At 49.6% G+C, this 18,849-nt stretch overlaps 1 protein-coding gene across 1 annotated transcript in view; it reads right to left on the reverse strand.

Moving 5' to 3' along the window:
• Positions 1-9,511: 9,511 nt before the first annotated feature.
• Positions 9,512-18,849, reverse strand: part of LOC137310055 (protocadherin-16-like) — a 351,469-nt gene continuing 342,131 nt past the window's right edge. Inside the window, exons 19-20 of the mRNA XM_067978016.1 lie at positions 13,197-13,338; positions 9,512-12,762 (exon numbers count right to left, since the gene is read on the reverse strand). Of these exons, the coding sequence (XP_067834117.1) occupies positions 10,163-12,762; positions 13,197-13,338 (2,742 nt within the window). The 3' untranslated portion in view covers positions 9,512-10,162. The remainder of the gene's footprint in view (positions 12,763-13,196; positions 13,339-18,849) is intronic.

Genomic DNA, 18,849 nt, shown 5'->3' on the forward strand with positions numbered 1-18,849 from the left:
TACACCACATCCACTGGTTCTCCCTTATCCATTCCACCAGTTACATCCTCAAAAAACTCCAGTAGGTTTGTCAAACATGATTTCCTTTTCATAAATCCATGTTGACTTTGTCTAATCCCGTTGATATTTTCTAAGTGTTCTGTTATCACATTGTTTATAATAGATTCTAGCATTTTCCCTACTACTGATGTTAGGCTAACCGGTCTGTAGTTCCCTGTTTTCACTCTCCCTCCTTTTTTAAATAGTGGGGTTACATTTGCCACCCTCCAATCTACAGGAACTGTTCCAGAGTGTATAGAATTTTGGAAGATGACAACTAATGCATCCACTATTTCCATGGCTCCCTCTTTCAGTACTCTGGAATGCAGATTATCAGGCCCTGGGGATTTATCGACTTTCAGTCCCATTAATTTCTCCAGCACTATTTTCTTACTAATACTAATTTCCTTTAATTCCTCCGTCTCACTCGTCCCTTGGTTCCCTAGCATTTCTGGGAAGTTATTTGTGTCCTCTTCCGTGAAGACAGAACCAAAGTATTTGTTTAATTGCTCTGCCATTTCCCTGTTCCCCATTATAAATTCTCCCGTTTCTGACTGTAAGGGACCTACATTTGTCTTCACTAATCTTTTTCTTTTTACACACTTGTAGAAGCTTTTACAGTCCACTTTTATGTTCCTTGCAAGTTTACCCTCATACTCTATTTTTCCCCTCTTAATCAATCTCTTGGTCCTTTTTTGCTGAATTCTAAACTGCTCCCAATCCTCAGGCTTGTTACTTTTTCTGGGAACTTTATATGACTCCTCTTTGTATCTAATACTATCCTTAATTTCTTTTGTTAGCCATGGTTGGGCCGCTTTTCCTTTTGTGTTTTTGCGCCAGAAAGGAATGTATAATTGTTGCAATTCATGCATTCGTTCCTTAAATGTTAGCCATTGCCTATCCACCGTCATGTCTTTTAATGAAGCTCCCCAATCTATCATAGCCAACTCACTCCTCATACCTTTGTAGTTTCCTTTGTTTAGATTTAGGACCCTAGTTTCGGATTGGACTACTTCACTTTCCATCTTAATGAAGAATTCTATCATGTTATGGTCACTCTTCCCGAAAGGACCCCGCACAAGAAGATTATTAATTAACCCCTTCTCATTGCACAATACCCAATCTAGGATAACCTGTTCCCTGGTTGACTCTTCAACGTACTGGTCTAAACAACCATCTTGTACACACTCCAGGAATTTGTCCTCCACAGTATTATTGTTAATTTGGTTTGGCCAGTCTATATGTAGATTAAAGTCACCCATGATTACTGTAGTACCCTTGTCACATGCATCTCTAATTTCCTGTTTGATCCCATCCCCTACATTACCACTACTGTTTGGAGGCCTATAGACAACTCCCACCAGTGTTTTCTGCCCCTTGGTGCTTCTTAACTCCACCCAGACTGATTCTACATCTTGATTTTCTGAGCCAATATCCTTTCTCGCTATTGCTCTGATTTCATCCTTTACTAACAACGCCACCCCCACCTCCTTTTCCTTTTGCCTGTCCTTCCTAAATATCGAATACCCTTGGATATTCAGCTCCCAGCCTTGGTCACCCTGAGGCCATGTCTCTGTAATCGCAATTATATCATATCCGTTTACATCGATTTGTGCTGTTAATTCGTCTACCTTATAACGAATGCTTTGTGTATTCAGATACAATGTCTTTAGATTTGTCTTTTTAACATTTTTAGACATCTTAACATTTTTGTACTATGGCCCTATTTGTCTTATTACCATGTTTTCTTACCCGGACCCTATTTGTTGTCTTTTGTTTGTACGCTCTGTCCCTTCCTGACACAATCTGATTATCCTTACCCCAATCACTTTCCTGCACTGCTTCCTTGTCTTTTCTCTTTAGCATTCTCGATTTCTCTCCACCGGGACCCTCCCCCCCCTTATTTAGTTTAAAGCCCTGTCTACCTCCCTAGTTATTCGGTTTGCCAGAACACTGGTCCCAGCATGGTTCAGGTGAAGCCCGTCCCAGCGGAACAGCTCCCTCTTTCCCCAGTACTGGTGCCAGTGCCCCATGAATCGAAACCCACTTCTCCCACACCAATCTTTGAGCCACACATTAATCTCTCTGATCTGATTTACCCTGTGCCAATTTGCTCGTGGCTCAGGTAATAATCCGGAGATTATCACCTTTATGGTTCTGCTTTTTAATTTAGTCCCTCGCTGCTCAAACTCCCTCAGCAGAACCTCTTTCTTAGTCCTACCTATGTCATTGATACCTACGTGGACCACGACAACTGGATCCTCCCCCTCCTGCTCCAAGAAGTTGGAGGTCAGGAAACAATTCGACCGCCGCGGAATTCAGCCCTGTTTTACGTCACACTCTGTCCTCTTTTTAAATATTTCCATTATAAAAATCACCAATGTAAACTTGCAGTTACACCCTGCGGCCAGTGTTAGGGGGTGATCACAGTGTGGCGAGTTTACACAGGAAGATCCCATTCGAAATGTGGACATCGGAATTTACAACCGAAGGAAGTGCCAAGATATAATATTTTTTCTATATATAAAGTTACATCCCTCCAACCCTCCCGGCTACAAAATAAAACAATGAGGCAAAACTTTATACAAATCAATGGATTTATTGAAACGTCTGTTTATAAAAGTTGGACCAATCTGGCACTGAGACTAAACGACACTTGATCCCTTGGGGCTGCCATTAAACAGGACTGTTCCATTCACCTGGAGATTCATGCAATTCTATTACATCAGACTACAAAACACAGTTCTTATATTACAAAGTGTAAAAATAAATATGGTCTTTGTATCTTCCGCATGTTCCTGGATACACCGTTAGCTCATTGCACCCAAACCTCAGCAACCTCTCCTCTGGATTCAGGCTCCTCCTCCTCTGGATGCAGGCCCCTCCCCCTGGAATCACACCCTCCCCCTCTGGAGTCACACCCTCCCCCTCTGGAGTCACACCCTCCCCCTCTGGAGTCACACCCTCCCCCTCTGGAGTCACACCCTCCCCCTCTGGGTGCAGGCCCCTCCCTCTGGAGTCACACCCTCCCCCTCTGGAGTCACACCCTCCCCCTCTGGGTGCAGGCCCCTCCCTCTGGAGTCACACCCTCCCCCTCTGGAGTCACACCCTCCCCCTCTGGGTGCAGGCCCCTCCCTCTGGAGTCACACCCTCCCCCTCTGGGTGCAGGCCCCTCCCCCTCTGGAGTCACACCCTCCCCCTCTGGGTGCAGGCCCCTCCCTCTGGAGTCACACCCTCCTCCTCTGGGTGCAGGCCCCTCCCCCTCTGGAGTCACACCCTCCCCCTCTGGGTGCAGGCTCCTCCCTCTGGAGTCACACCCTCCCCCTCTGGGTGCAGGCCCCTCCCTCTGGAGTCACACCCTCCCCCTCTGGGTGCAGGCCGCTCCCTCTGGAGTCACACCCTCCCCCTCTGGGTGCAGGCCCCTCCCTCTGGAGTCACACCCTCCCCCTCTGGGTGCAGGCCCCTCCCTCTGCTTGTTGTCTTATCACGTAAATGGGTTTGGACTTCACCAGGTGACTCCGAGCCCTGTCACCAGCTCCCCCCCAGTAACTGCCCCCCCACTAACTCCTCCCCCAACTAAATCCCCCTCCCCTCCCCCACCATCTCCCGCTCCCCCTCCCCTCCCCTCACTAACTCCCTCCCCCCTCCCCCAACTGACTCCCCCAGTCAATGGCTCCAATGCAAATACTAAAACCATCGCAGGTCAATTATCCGATTTTGCCCTGACCCACCCGGGAGATGTGGAGATGCCGGTGATGGACTGGGGTTGACAATTGTAAACAATTTTACAACACCAAGTTATAGTCCAACAATTTTATTTGAAATTCACAAGCTTTCGGAGGCTTCCTCCTTCCTCATCCACCCGGGAAAAACAGGGCTTCAGAAAAGAGTAAAACCAGGGTGAGTGTAATATGGAGCATGCGCTCTTTCCCCCCGAGCATGTCGGGGAATAATTGGCGCTCCCCCAGTATCTCCGCATGCTGCGCTGTCCAATGTGGAACCAAACCTTACAAATTGGAACAGTCCCAGGTTCCATTTCCAGCCTATGCTGGACTCAGACAAAGCAGCAATTGAGGCTACGATTGGCTCCAGGGACCCTGGGTTAGAGAGAGGGGAAATCAGCCAGGGTTCCTGCTCCTGATCACTGTCCAGGGAAAACTGAAAGTTGTGATTGAACAAGTTGTGCCAGTTAGAGGGTGAGATGTCTCCAAACAACAGGATCCTCCGTTTAGCAAAGAAAGTTGGCGCAAAAATCTGAGCAACAACACAAACCTGCTGAGACTCTGCGCCTTGGCACTGTACGTTTCTCCTCTTTGTGTCATGCTGCCAATCTAGGACCTTTGACCTGAACCATCCACTCCCACAGTCACTGAGCATGCTCCCCGTGGGGCCCCATCTCTCCCCATTACTCCCCGTGGGGCCCCATCTCTCCCCATTACTCCCCGTGGGGCCCCATCTCTCCCCATTACTCCCCGTGGGGCCCCATCTCTCCCCATTACTCCCCGTGGGGCCCCATCTCTCCCCATTACTCCCCGTGGGGCCCCATCTCTCCCCATTACTCCCCGTGGGGCCCCATCTCTCCCCATTACTCCCCGTGGGGCCCGTATCTCCCCATTACTCCCCGTGAGGCCCGTCTCACCCCATTACTCCCCGTGGGGCCCCATCTCTCCCCATTACTCCCCATGAGGTCCCATCTCTCCCCATTAGTTCCCGTGGGGCCCGTCTCTCCCCGTTACTCCCCGTGGGGCCCCATCTCTCCCCGTTACTCCCAGTGGGGCTCGTCTTTCCCCGTTACTCCCAGTGGGGCCCGTCTCTCCCCATTACATCTCGTGGGGCCCCATCTCTCCCTGTTACTCCCCATGGGGCCCGTCTCTCCCCGTTACTCCCCGTGGGGCCCCATCTCTCCCCATTACTCCTGTGAGGCCCCATCACTCCCCATTACTTCCCATGGGGCCTGTCTCTCCCCATTACTCCTGTGAGGCCCCATCACTCCCCATTACTTCCCGTGGGGCCCGTCTCTCCCCATTACTCCCCGTGAGGCCCCATCTCTCCCCGTTACTCCCAGTGGGGCCCGTCTTTCCCCGTTACTCCCCGTGGGGCCCGTCTCTCCCCATTACTCCTCGTGAGGCCCCATCTCTCCCTGTTACTCCCCGTGGGGCCCGTCTCTCCCCATTACATCTCGTGGGGCCCCATCTCTCCCCATTACTCCTGTGGGGTCCCATCACTCCCCATTACTTCCCGTGGGGCCTGTCTCTCCCCATTACTCCTGTGAGGCCCCATCACTCCCCATTACTTCCCATGGGGCCTGACTCTCCCCATTACTCCCCATGGGGCTCCGTCTCTCCCCGTGGGGGCCATCTCTCTCCATTATTCCCCGTGCAGCCCCGTCTCTCCCTCTGGGCCCCGTCTCTCCCCATTACTCCTCGTTTCACCCCGTCACTCCCCATTTCTCTCCGTCACTCACCGTTTCTCTCCGTCACTCCCCGTTTCTCTGCATCACTCCCCATTTCTCCCCATTACTCCCCGTTGGTCCCCATTTCTCTCCATCACTCCCTGTTTCTCTCCGTCACTCCCCATTACTCCCCGTTGGTCCCCATTTCTCTCCATCACTCCCTGTTTCTCTCCGTCACTCCCCATTGCTCCCCGTTGGGTGTACGTTTGTATCAGTGAGACATCTTTCCACCTTCCAGGCACCATGTAGTCTTGTTGTCCTTAACCTGACGATTGGAACATTCTAGACGCAGTGCGATGGAATGTGGGAGTTTCAGGAGACAGGAATGGGATTGTGGGGCATTGCTGTGAGCTCTTCGTGTGGCACTGTTGAGAGTGAGGTTTCAGGAAACAGTCTCCAGTAATAAGCCTCTGAGAATTTCTGGGGATTAACAAGCTGTAAGAGACTCAGAATCTGCACAATCCGTGCCTTGTGCGTGCAGACTACAATGAAAATATTAATCATATGCAAATGTGATAACATCATCACACCGGTCCTCCATTGCCGAATTTTGCAAAGTATCTTATAGGCATTTACCAACACAGGCCCCTCCTTCACAGGCCCCTCCACAGGCCCCTCCTTCACAGGCCCCTCCACAGGCCCCTCCTTCACAGGCCCCTCCACAGGCCCCTCCATCACAGCCCCTCCTTCACAGGCCATTGAGAAGGCGTTTGTCCTTTAACACTCTCCAGGTAAACTACAAACTCTATTTACACAACAGTTGTGCAAATTAAGGATGAGAATTGGAAAGTGACGGTGAATATTTTAAAGCTAGGAGCCTAATCTTTATTTACATTGGAATTTCCTGCAATGACCTCATGGCTTGTTTAGGATTCCAGGCACCTGTCAGGGGGCAGTGTGTCACATAACTCTGTCACACTGTCACATAACACTGTCACACTGTCACATAACACTGTCACACTGTCACACAACACTGTCACACTGTCACATAACACTGTCACACTGTCACATAACACTGTCACACAACACTGTCACACTGTCACACAACACTGTCACACTGTCACACAATACTGTCACACTGTCACACAACACTGTCACACTGTCACACAACACTGTCACACTGTCACATAACACTGTCATACTGTCACAGACTGTCACATAACACTGTCACAGACTGTCACATAACACTGTCACACTATCATAGACTGTCACACTGTCACAGGCTGTCACATAACAATGTCATACTGTCACAGGCTGTCACATAACACTGTCACAGACTGTCACATAACACTGACACACTATCATAGACTGTCACACTGTCACAGGCCGTCACATAACATGGTCATACTGTCACAGACTGTCACATAACACTGTCACACTGTCACAGAATTGTTCTCAAAACAAGGAAATCCCATATGTTTCAGGGGCGAGGGGAGAGTTCAGGGGCGAGGGGAGAGTTCAAGCTGAGGGGAGAGTTCAGGGGTGAGGGGAGAGTTCAGGGGCGAGGGGAGAGTTCAGGGGCAAGGGGAGAGTTCAAGCTGAGGGGAGAGTTCAGGGGTGAGGGGAGAGTTCAAGCTGAGGGGAGAGTTCAGGGGTGAGGGGAGAGTACAGGGGTGAGGGGAGAGTTCAGGGGTGAGGGGAGAGTTCAGGGGCGAGGGGAGAGTTCAGGGGCAAGGGGAGAGTTCAAGCTGAGGGGAGAGTTCAGGGGTGAGGGGAGAGTTCAGGGGTGAGGGGAGAGTTCAGGGAAGAGTTCAGGGGTGAGGGGAGAGTTCAGGGGTGAGGGGAGAGTTCAGGGGTGGGGGGAGAGTTCAGGGGTGGGGGGAGAGTTCAGGGTGGGGGGAGAGTTCAGGGTGGGGGGAGATTTCAGGGTGGGGGGAGAGTTCAGGGGTGAGGGGAGAGTTCAGGTGTGAGGGGAGAGTTCAGGGACGATGGGAGAGTTCAGGGGCGAGGGGAGAGTTCAGGGGTGAGGGGAGAGTTCAGGGGTGGGGGGAGAGTTCAGGGGTGAGGGGAGAGTTCAGGGGCGAGGGGAGAGTTCAGGGGCGAGGGGAGAGTTCAGGGGTGAGGGGAGAGTTCAGGGGTGGGGGGAGAGTTCAGGGGTGGGGGGAGAGTTCAGGGGTGGGGGGAGAGTTCAGGGGTGAGGGGAGAGTTCAGGGGTGGGGGGAGAGTTCAGGGGTGAGGGGAGAGTTCAGGGGTGAGGGGAGAGTTCAGGGGTGGGGGGAGAGTTCAGGGGTGAGGGGAGAGTTCAGGGGTGAGGGGAGAGTTCAGGGGTGAGGGGAGAGTTCAGGGGTGAGGGGAGAGTTCAGGGGTGGGGGGAGAGTTCAGGGGTGAGGGGAGAGTTCAGGGGTGGGGGGAGAGTTCAGGGGTGAGAGGAGAGTTCAGGGGTGAGGGGAGAGTTCAGGGGTGGGGGGAGAGTTCAGGGGTGGGGGGAGAGTTCAGGGGTGGGGGGAGAGTTCAGGGGTGAGGGGAGAGTTCAGGGGTGAGGGGAGAGTTCAGGGGTGAGGGGAGAGTTCAAGGGTGAGGGGAGAGTTCAGGGGTGAGGGGAGAGTTCAGGGGTGAGGGGAGAGTTCAGGGGTGAGGGGAGAGTTCAGGGGTGGGGGGAGAGTTCAGGGGTGAGGGGAGGGAATCCTTGCCACACTGCGGTGCAGGTAATTGTGTATTTGATAAATGGATATTGTGCTCTGGGACTGGACCAGCATTTCCCAGGCAGTGAATTCTTTCATTCGTTACAGGATGTCAAAGTACCTGAGAGAAGAGTTAACTGGGAAAAGGGAATTTCCAATATTAACAAAATTACAAGAGTTTAAATATGAAAATTGTATTTTCCTCTCCTTAATGGGAAACTCCAAATTGGGACTGGGATCAGGGTTATGAGCTCACCCTAAACCTGACCTTAACCCTAATCCTAAGCTAAACCTAACTATATCCTAATCCAAACTGTAACCACCATCAGGGTTATAAACTCACCCTAACCCGAACCCTAACCCGAACCCGAACCCTAACCCGACCCTTAACCCTATAAACATCTACACTTTCGCTCAAACATGTAACTCCTCGTGTCTCGACAGCCTTCCATTAATTTTTAGATTCACTTTAGTCTTTCGAATACTTGAGCATTCACCTGAAAACAGCTCCATGAATCGGTATCTTTTACTCAGAAGCTGATGGTGCAGGACGATGACCCAGGGCAAACTTCCTCAGATTTCAAACAGACACCGAACTCTCTTCCTGAACCCTCGGAGGAGAGCGAGATTTGTGAAAGGTACAAAAATTTCAGCCCTGAGAGTGGGGGACTGGAGGGACAGAGAACTGGGACTGAGGAAACTCAGAGAGTGCCTGGGGATTGGAGAGCCTGTGTAGAGGTGATTGGTCTCCATATCGTGACTCTGCTCTCTGCTTAAGGGAGCTCAATAGCCAATGTGATGGGCGAATGGTCAAACTATGTCATCAAATCACACCTGGGAGGTCCCATCAAACAGGGCAGGTACAGGGTTAGATACAGAGTAAAGCTCCCTCTGCACTGTCGCATCAAACACTCCCAGGGCAGGTACAGGGTTAGATACAGAGTAAAGCTCCCTCTGCACTGTCGCATCAAACACTCCCAGGGCAGGTACAGGGTTAGATACAGAGTAAAGCTCCCTCTGCACTGTCGCATCAAACACTCCCAGGGCAGGTACAGGGTTAGATACAGAGTAAAGCTCCCTCCACACTGTCGCATCAAACACTCCCAGGGCAGGTACAGGGTTAGATACAGAGTAAAGCTCCCTCTGCACTGTCCCATCAAACACTCCCAGGGCAGGTACAGGGTTAGATACAGAGTAAAGCTCCCTCTACACTGTCCCATCAAACACTCCCAGGGTCAGGTACAGGGTTAGATACAGAGTAAAGCTCCCTCTACACTGTCCCATCAAACACTCCCAGGGCAGGTACAGGATTAGATACAGAGTAAAGCTCCCTCTACACTGTCCCATCAAACACTCCCAGGGCAGGTACAGGGTTAGATACAGAGTAAAGCTCCCTCTACACTGTCCCATCAAACACTCCCAGGGTCAGGTACAGGGTTAGATACAGAGTAAAGCTCCCTCTACACTGTCCCATCAAACACTCCCAGGGCAGGTACAGGATTAGATACAGAGTAAAGCTCCCTCTACACTGTCCCATCAAACACTCCCAGGGCAGGTACAGGGTTAGATACAGAGTAAAGCTCCCTCTACACTGTCCCATCAAACACTCCCAGGGCAGGTACAGGGTTAGATACAGAGTAAAGCTCCCTCTACACTGTCCCATCAAACACTCCCAGGGTCAGGTACAGGGTTAGATACAGAGTAAAGTTCCCTCTACACTGTCCCATCAATTTATTTAACCCCAACCTCCGATGAGTGCCTCCTGTTCCACCTATCTGGCATTTTTCTGATCCAGGCCTCAGTCCCCTGAGATTCTGAATTAGGTTGTGTCTAATCTCCAGGTGCTGATGAATTAACTGCAGATTTTATTCTGTAGACTCACTGGAAGCCGGAATGTTCCGTGATTTATCCTTACACTGAAGTTGTCTATTTCTTTCAATTTCTTTACACAAAGCCACAATGTTTAGGCCTTTTCACCGGCGATCTCGGCCAATCACTGCACCTCATGAGTTGTGAGTCAAAGGCCATTGGTGGTTGGCAAAGTGGAGGATTAAATTCGTAGTTCTGCTTCCTCAGGATTGTCTAAGGAATGTTCGGTGCTAATAATTGAGGTTGAGGGTCCTTGGGAAACATCGAACGGAGATACAGCAGGTGAGCGAGCGGCCAGGGGCGATAGTGAGGGGGAGAAGCTGGGAGACATGGCTGCCGATGCTATGGACGCATCACTGGTGATGGGGGAGCGTGGCATCGCTGGCACATGACTATGGGTTCTGCCGACTGCCAGGCGAGGGGGCACGGACATGGCGTTGGGGTGGGCCACGGAGGTAATGAGAGGAGGAGGATCGATGCGGGGTTTGGGGTTCACCTTGGGTTTTGCCTGGAAGTGTTTACGAGGTGCACTCTCGTCCTTGAGCCTAGCGATCTCGGTGAAGACATTGGCCAATGGCTGGAACTGGGGGCACCAGTTGAGGAGATAGTCCCAGTTGTAGCTGCCTCTCAGCTCCTCATCACTGGCGACGATGGCTGTGAGTGATCCTTGGACTGCTGGACGCCCATCTTCAGCAAAGACATAGTCCTTGGTGTGAGAAACCCCTAACCCCACTCCCGACCCCACGTATCCACCTCCATCCTCTCTATATACCTGCTGCTGCCCTGGTATCAGGAGGCTGCTACTTTTCTTGTGCTTAAACCACTCCAGCCCTGGATCAGTGGAGATGTCAGACATCTGGTCAGCATCTTGCTGGATGCCAGAGTCAGGGCCACGAGTGGACACCTGTTCCTGCATAGAGGAGGTGATGCTGCTCACCCTTGGATACTCGTTTATCATCCGAATCTCATCGTCCTCCGCTGCCTCCGCCGACCCACGGCCACTGGAGTGCGAGGGGTCTATTGAATCTCCCCTGCTGTATGGGCCGCCCACCACACTGACTTTGTCCGAGTATCCTGGCAATGTTTGGTGGTAGATACGGTCACTAGCCGGCAGTGTGGCATCATCCGCTCCCAATTTCTGCAACGTGTTGTCTTGAATGTTGTTGAGTTGTGAGCTGCTTTCTTCGTGATTCTTCCTCCGTCGGGCTCGTATGATGACTAGTGTCAGGCCAATGATGGCGAGCATTCCTCCAACGCCCAGTGACGCTGCCAAGGCAACGATCAGCAGCAAGTTCACCTCGGGAGCCAACCCGAAGGAGGTCTGTGTAATGTCAATACTTGCCTGGGTGATGGTGGACCTAGAAGTAGCCAATGGGCTCTTAGCTTGGATGTTGAGAGTCATTGTCCGTGTTTCTCTCTTTGACCGCTTGCTCTGGTGTCTCTGACTGTCCATTTTCAGAATAATGTCGCCTGTGGTCTTGTTGACTTCAAAATATTGTGACGGTGTCAATAGAGAGTAGAGAACGACGCCATCCAGCCCTCCATCCTCATCAGTGGCCATCACCTGCCCAATGCTCTGACCCTTCTTCGCATTCTCTGGGACGGTGAAACTGTATGTTGGATTGACAAACACGGGATCATATTCATCTTCACCCGTGATACGGACTTGGACAGTGACAGTGGCCGAGGAATTCCCAGAATCCACCGCTTTCACCACAACTCGGAACCAATTGAGCTTTTCGAAGTCGAAGGTCAGTATAGTGCGCAGTTCCCCCGTGGTTTGGTTAATGTAAAAAATGTCTTTGCCTTGACCGATGCCCAACTGGGAGACTGGTTGGCTGATTATTGAGTAGTGCAGCTCCCCGAATATCCCAGTATCGAAGTCGATGGCGTGGACTTTAGTGACCAGTGTGTGTGCAGGCAGGTTCTCCAGGATATTGACGCTCAGCGATTCCACGGGGAAAAACGGGTGATTGTCATTAACATCCTTGACTTCCACTGTCAATGGGACCAAGGCGAAGTTAGTGTGAGGACTCTGGCTGTCGGTCACCTGGATGATGAAGATATGTCGAGCTCGTATTTCTCGGTCCAGGGACTGCACGAGTTTCACAATTCCTGTCAACTCACTCACCTGAAACTGTTGGTTCTCATCCCCAGAGGTGATGGTAAAGCGAAGGGCAGCGTTCGGACCAGAATCTGGATCATGAGCGGCCACGCGGACAATCTCAGTCCCCACCGCAACACTTTCACTCACAGTCACTTTGTACTCTGTCCGATTAAAGACCGGCGAGTTATCGTTCACATCCTGGACTATTATAATGGCGGACATGGTGGTGCTGTGCTGTGGGATGCCACGGTCTGATGCAGCGATGGTCAAATTGTACATGGAGACCGCTTCGAAATCCAGCCCATCGAGCAGGACAATGGAGCCCACGGTCTTGAACCGTCCGTCCATAAACCGCACACTGCTCTCGATTTGGAAAACATTGGCCGTATTCCCGCTCACAATGGTATAATCCAAGCCGCTGTTTTCCCGTGATGAGTCACTGTCAATTGCCTCAAAGGTGAGGATGATGCTGCCAGGGAGCAGGTCCTCCAGAACATGGGCCGTGTACCCCGCCTGACTGAAGTAGGGCGTGTGGTCATTGACGTCCAGGACCTGGATCTGGACCGTGGTGAAAGAGGAAAGAGCCGGTGACCCTTGGTCTCGAGCCTCAATCACCACTTCCACCGTGGGCTGGGAGACATCGAAGTTCATCCCTCGGACAGTAAACAGCGTCCCTGAAACCGAAAACACAATAACTTGAACCTCAGGGCACAAAACCAGGCCCTCAGCCTGGGACCACCCCCTCCCCCGACTCCCTCCCCCACCCCCCACTCCCCCAACCCCCCCACCCCTCCCATCCCCCACCCCCCACTCCCCCAACCCCCCCACCCCTCCCATCCCCCACCCCCCACTCCCCCAACCCCCCCTCACCCCTCCCATCCCCCACCCCCCACTCCCCCAACCCCCCCTCACCCCTCCCATCCCCCACCCCCCACTCCCCCAACCCCCCCTCACCCCTCCCTCCCCCACTCCCTCCCCACCCCCCCTCACCCCTCCCATCCCCCACCCCCCACTCCCCCAACCCCCCCTCACCCCTCCCATCCCCCACCCCCCACTCCCTCACCCCCCCCTCACCCCCCCCTCACCCCTCCCATCCCCCACCACCTACCACTGTGGGGGTCGATGGAAAATGCACCGTTCGCCGGTGACATCAGCCTGTAAATAATTTGACCATTTTCTCCGGAGTCTCTGTCAGTTGCCGTCACGGTCACCACGATGCTGCCCCGGGTTACGAACTCCGACATGGTCACCTGATCAAAGAGCCAAACCGTCAGAAATGCCTGATCACAGAACGAGATCTTATCAACCACCGCACTCCATCGTAACTTACAGACACCGTACCAACCACCGCACTCCATCGTAACTTACAGACACCGTACCAACCATCACACTCCATCGTAACTTACAGACACCGTACCAACCACCGCACTCCATCGTAACTTACAGACACCGTACCAACCACCGCACTCCATCGTAACTTACAGACACCGTACCAACCACCGCACTCCATCGTAACTTACAGACACCGTACCAACCACCGCACTCCATCGTAACTTACAGACACCGTACCAACCACCGCACTCCATCGTAACTTACAGACACCGTACCAACCATCACACTCCATCGTAACTTACAGACACCGTACCAACAACCGCACTCCATCGTAACTTACAGACACCATACCAACCATCACACTCCATCGTAACTTACAGACACCGTACCAACCACCGCACTCCATCGTAACTTACAGACACCGTACCAACCACCGCACTCCATCGTAACTTACAGACACCGTACCAACCATCACACTCCATCGTAACTTACAGACACCGTACCAACAACCGCACTCCATCGTAACTTACAGACACTATAGGAACCACCACACTCTATCATAACTTACAGACACCGTACCAACCACTGTATTCCATCTTAACTTCGGCATCGTACCAACTACTGCACTCCATTGTAACTTACAGACACTGTACAAACCACCACACTCCATCTTAACTTACAGACACCGTACCAAACATCACACTCCATTGTAACTTACAGACACTGTACCTTCCATTGCGCTCCACCGTAACTTACAGACACTGTATGAACCACCGCACTCTATCGTAACAGACACCGTACCAACCACCGCACTCCATCGTAACTTACAGATGCCGTACCAACCATCACATTCCATTGTAACTTAGACACCGTACCAACAACCACACTCCATCATAACTTACAGGCACCGTACCAATCAATAATAAAGAATGATATAAGGACAGTGGTGAGAAAGGATCTCGGCTCGGAAGATCAGAAAGTAGAATCAGTATGGGTAGAAATAAGAAATAACAAAGGGCAGAAAACACTGGTGGGAGTAATTTATAGGCCCCCCTAATAGTAGTAATACTATTGGACAGAGTATTAATCATGAAATAATAGGAGCTTGTAACAAAGGTAATGCAGTAATCATGAGGGACTTTAAACTTCATATAGACTGGGCAAATCAAATTGGCAAAGGTAGTTTGGAGGATGAATTTATGGAATGTATTCGAGACAGTTTCCTAGAGTAATACGTCATTGAACCAATCAGGGAACAGGCTATTTTAGATCTTGTATTATGTAATGAGACAGGGTTAATTAGTAATCTCACAGAGATCCTCTGGGGAAGAGTGATCATAATATGATAGAATTTCACATTGAGTTTGAAAGTAACGTACTTAAGTCAGCAACTAGAGTCTTAAACTTAAATAAAGCCAATTACATAGGTATGAGGGGCGAGTTGGCAAAGGTAGATTGGGAAATTAGATTAAAGGGTTTGACAGTTGAAAAGCAATGGCAAACATTTAAAGAAATATTTCAATATTCTCAACAAATATACATTCCACTGAGAAATAAAAATGGGAAAAGTGATCCACCCGTGGCTAACTAAAGAAGTTAAGAAGAATATCAGATTAAAAGAAGAGGCGTATAATGTTGCCAAGAAGAGCAGTAAGCCTGAGGATTGGGAAAGTTTTAGAAACCAACAAAGGACAACCAAAAAATTGATAAAAAGGGAGAAAATAGAATATGAAAGTAAACTAGCAAGAAATATAAAAACAGATTGTGAGAGCTTCTACAAGTATGTAAAAAGGAAGAGAATAGCAAAAGTAAACGTTGGTCCCCTAGAGGCTGAGACAGGAGAAATTATAATGGGGAATCAGGAAATGGCAGATGTGTTAAACAAATATTTTGTATCTGTCTTCAGAGTACAAGACACAAAAAACATTCCAGAAATAGTGGGGAACCAAGGGGTAAATGAGAGGGAGGAACTTAAAACACTTAATATCAGTAGAGAAAAAATATTGGACAAATTAATGGGACTAAAAGCCGATAAATCCCCCGGACCTGATGACCTACATCCGAGGGTTCTAAAAGAGGTGGCTGCAGAGATAGTGGATGCATTGGTTGTGATCTTCCAAAATTCCATAGATTCTGGAACGGTCCCAGTGGATTGGAAGGCAGCTATTCAAGAAAGGAAGGAGAGAGAGAAAACAGGGAACTACAGGCCAGTTAGCCTGACATTGGTCATTGAGAAAATGCTGGAATCCATTATTAAGGAAGTGGTAACAGGACACTTAGAAAATCATAATATGATTAGGCAGAGTCAACATGGTTTTATGAAGGGGAAATTGTGTTTGGCAAATTTATTAGTGTTTTTTGAGGATGTAACTAGCAGGGTAGATAAAGGGGAACCAGTGGATGTCGTATATTTGGATTTTCAAAAGGCATTCGATAAGGTGCCACATTAAAAGTTGTTACACAAGATAAGGGCTCATGGGGTTGGGGATAATATATTAGCATGGATTGAGGATTGGTTAAAGGACAGAAAACAGAGAGTAGGGATAAACGGGTCATTCTCAGGTTGGCAGGCTGTAACTAGTGGGGTACCACAAGGATCAGTGCTTGGGCCTCAGCTATTTACAATCTATATTAATGACTTAGATGAAGGGACCGAGTGTAATGTATCCAAGTTTGCTGACGATACAAAGTTAGGTGGGAAAGTAAGCTGTGAGGAGGACACAAAGAGTCTGCAAAGGGATATAGACAGGTTAAGTGAGTGGGCAAGAAGGTGGCAGATGGAGTATAATGTGGGGAAATGTGAGGTTATTCACTTTGGTAAGAAGAAAAAAAAACAGAATATTTTTAAATGGTGAGAAACTATTAAATGTTGGTGTTCAGAGAGATTTGGGTGTCCTTATACAAGAAACACAAAAAGTTAGTATGCAGGTACAGCAAGCAATTAGGAAAACAAACATGTTGGCCTTTATTGCAAGGGGTTGGAGTACAAGAGTAAGGAAGTCTTGCTACAATTGTACAGGGATTTGGTGAGACCTCACCTGGAGCACTGTGTACAGTTTTGGTCTCCTTATCAGGAAGGATATACTTGCCTTCGAGGCGGTGCAATGAAGATTCACTGGATTGATTCCTGGGATGAGAGGGATTTATTACATGAAGGACGTAATTTCTCTGGAGAGAGTGCAGAGAAGATTTACAAGAATGTTGCCAGGGCTTGGAAATTGCAGCTACGAGGAGAGATTGGATAGGCTGGGGTTGTTTTCCTCGCAGCAGAGGAGGCTGAGGGGAGACTTGATTGAGGTGTACAAAATTATGAGGGGCCCAGATAGAGTAGACAGGAAGTACCTGTTTCCCCTAGCGGAGAGTTCAAGAACTAGAGGACATAGATTTAAGCTGATTGGCGGAAGGATTAGAGGGGACATGAGGAAAAACTTTTTTACCCAGAGGGTGGTGGGTGTATGGAATTCGCTGCCCGAATTGGTGGTAGAGGCAGGGACCCTCAACTCTTTTCAAAAAGTACCTGGACCTGCACCTAAAGTGCTGTAAGCTGCAGGGCTACAGACCGGGTGCTGGAAGGTGGGATTAGAATGGGCACCTGGTTGTTCTTTGAGCTGGCGCGGACACGATGGGCCGAATGGCCCCCTCCTGTGCTGTATCTGTTCGATGGTTCTATGGTTCTATGGTTGTCCTATGAGGAGAGATTGAGTAGAATGGGCCTTAACTGTCTGGAGTTTAGAAGAATGAGAGGTGATCTCATTGAAACATACAAGATTCTGAGGGGGCTTCACAGGGTAGATGCTGAGAGATTGTTTCCCCTGGCTGGAGAGTCTAGAACTAGAGGGCATAGTCTCAGGATAAGGAGTCGGCCATTCAAGACTGAGGAATTTCTTCATGCAGAAGGTTATGAATCTTTGGAATTCTCTACCCCAGGGGGCTGTGGATGCTCAGTCACTGAATATATTCAAGGCTGAGATCGATAGATTTTTGGACTCTAGGGGAATCATCGGCTATGGGGATCGGGCGGGAAAGTGGAGTTGAGGTCAAAGATCAGCCATGATCTGATTGAATGGCGGAGCAGGCTCGAGGGGCCGAATGGCCTACTCCTGCTCCTAGTTCTTATTTTCTTAACCACCGCACTCCATCTTAACTTAGACACCGCACTCCATCGTAACTTACAAACACCGTACCAACCTCAGTAGTCCCTTACAACTTAACCATCATACCAACCACTACACTGCATCGTAACTTACAGACACCGTACCAACCACCGCACTCCAGTGTAACTTACTGGCACCATACCAAGCACTGCACTCTATCGTAACTTACAGACACCGTACCAACCACCGCACTCCAGTGTAACTTACTGGCACCATACCAAGCACTGCACTCTATCATAACTTACAGACACTGTATTAACTGTACCCCCCAATTTGGTGTCATCCACAAATTTTGAAATTGCACTTCCGATTCCCGAGTCCAAATCGTTAATGTAAATTATGACCAACAGTGGTCCCAGCACCGATCCCTGTGGAACACCACTTCCCACCTTTTGCCAGTCTGAGTTGCTACCCTTAACCCCTACTCTTTGTTTTCTGTTTTGTAGCCAGTTTGCTACCCATTCTGCTACCTGTCCCATGACCCCACATGCTCTGACCTTAATCATGAGTCTACTATCAAAGGCCTTTTGAAAATCCAACTATATTACATCTACTACATTACCCTTGTCTACTCTTTCTGTTACTTCTTCAAAGAATTCAATAAGTTCGGTCAAGCAGGACCTTCCCTTCCGAAATCCGTGCATTTCACTCTTTATTATATCTTTAGTTTCTGGATGTTTTGCTATTATATCTTTGAGTAAAGATTCCATTATCTTTCCTACCATCGACGTTAATCTAATTGGTCTATAGTTCCCTGGACTTGTTCTATCTCTGTTTTTAAATATAGGAATCACATTATCTGTCGGCCAGTCCTCTGGCACTATTCCCTTTTCCAGTGAATTTTTATATATATGTAATAGTGCCTCTGCTATCTCTTCCCTAACTTCTTTTAATATGTGCAGATGCATTCCATCCGGACCAGGGGTTTTAACCTCTCTAAGTTTGATTATCTCCCCTTTCTATCTTAAATGTCATTTCTGCCATTTCACTGTCATTACCTGTGAGTTTATCGTGTGTATCCCTTAGTGACCCTATCCCTATCCCGATCCCTATCCCGATCCCTATCCCGATCCCTATCCCTATCCCTATCCCGATCCCTATCCCTATCCCTATCCCTATCCCGATCCCTATCCCTATCCCTATCCCTATCCCGATCCCGATCCCTATCCCTATCCCGATCCCTATCCCTATCCCTATCCCGATCCCGATCCCTATCCCTATCCCTATCCCGATCCCTATCCCTATCCCTATCCTGATTACTCTTTTGTTATTTAT

This window comes from Heptranchias perlo, unplaced genomic scaffold (assembly GCF_035084215.1).
Source record: "Heptranchias perlo isolate sHepPer1 unplaced genomic scaffold, sHepPer1.hap1 HAP1_SCAFFOLD_204, whole genome shotgun sequence".
In the NCBI taxonomy this organism is placed as follows: domain Eukaryota; kingdom Metazoa; phylum Chordata; class Chondrichthyes; order Hexanchiformes; family Hexanchidae; genus Heptranchias; species Heptranchias perlo.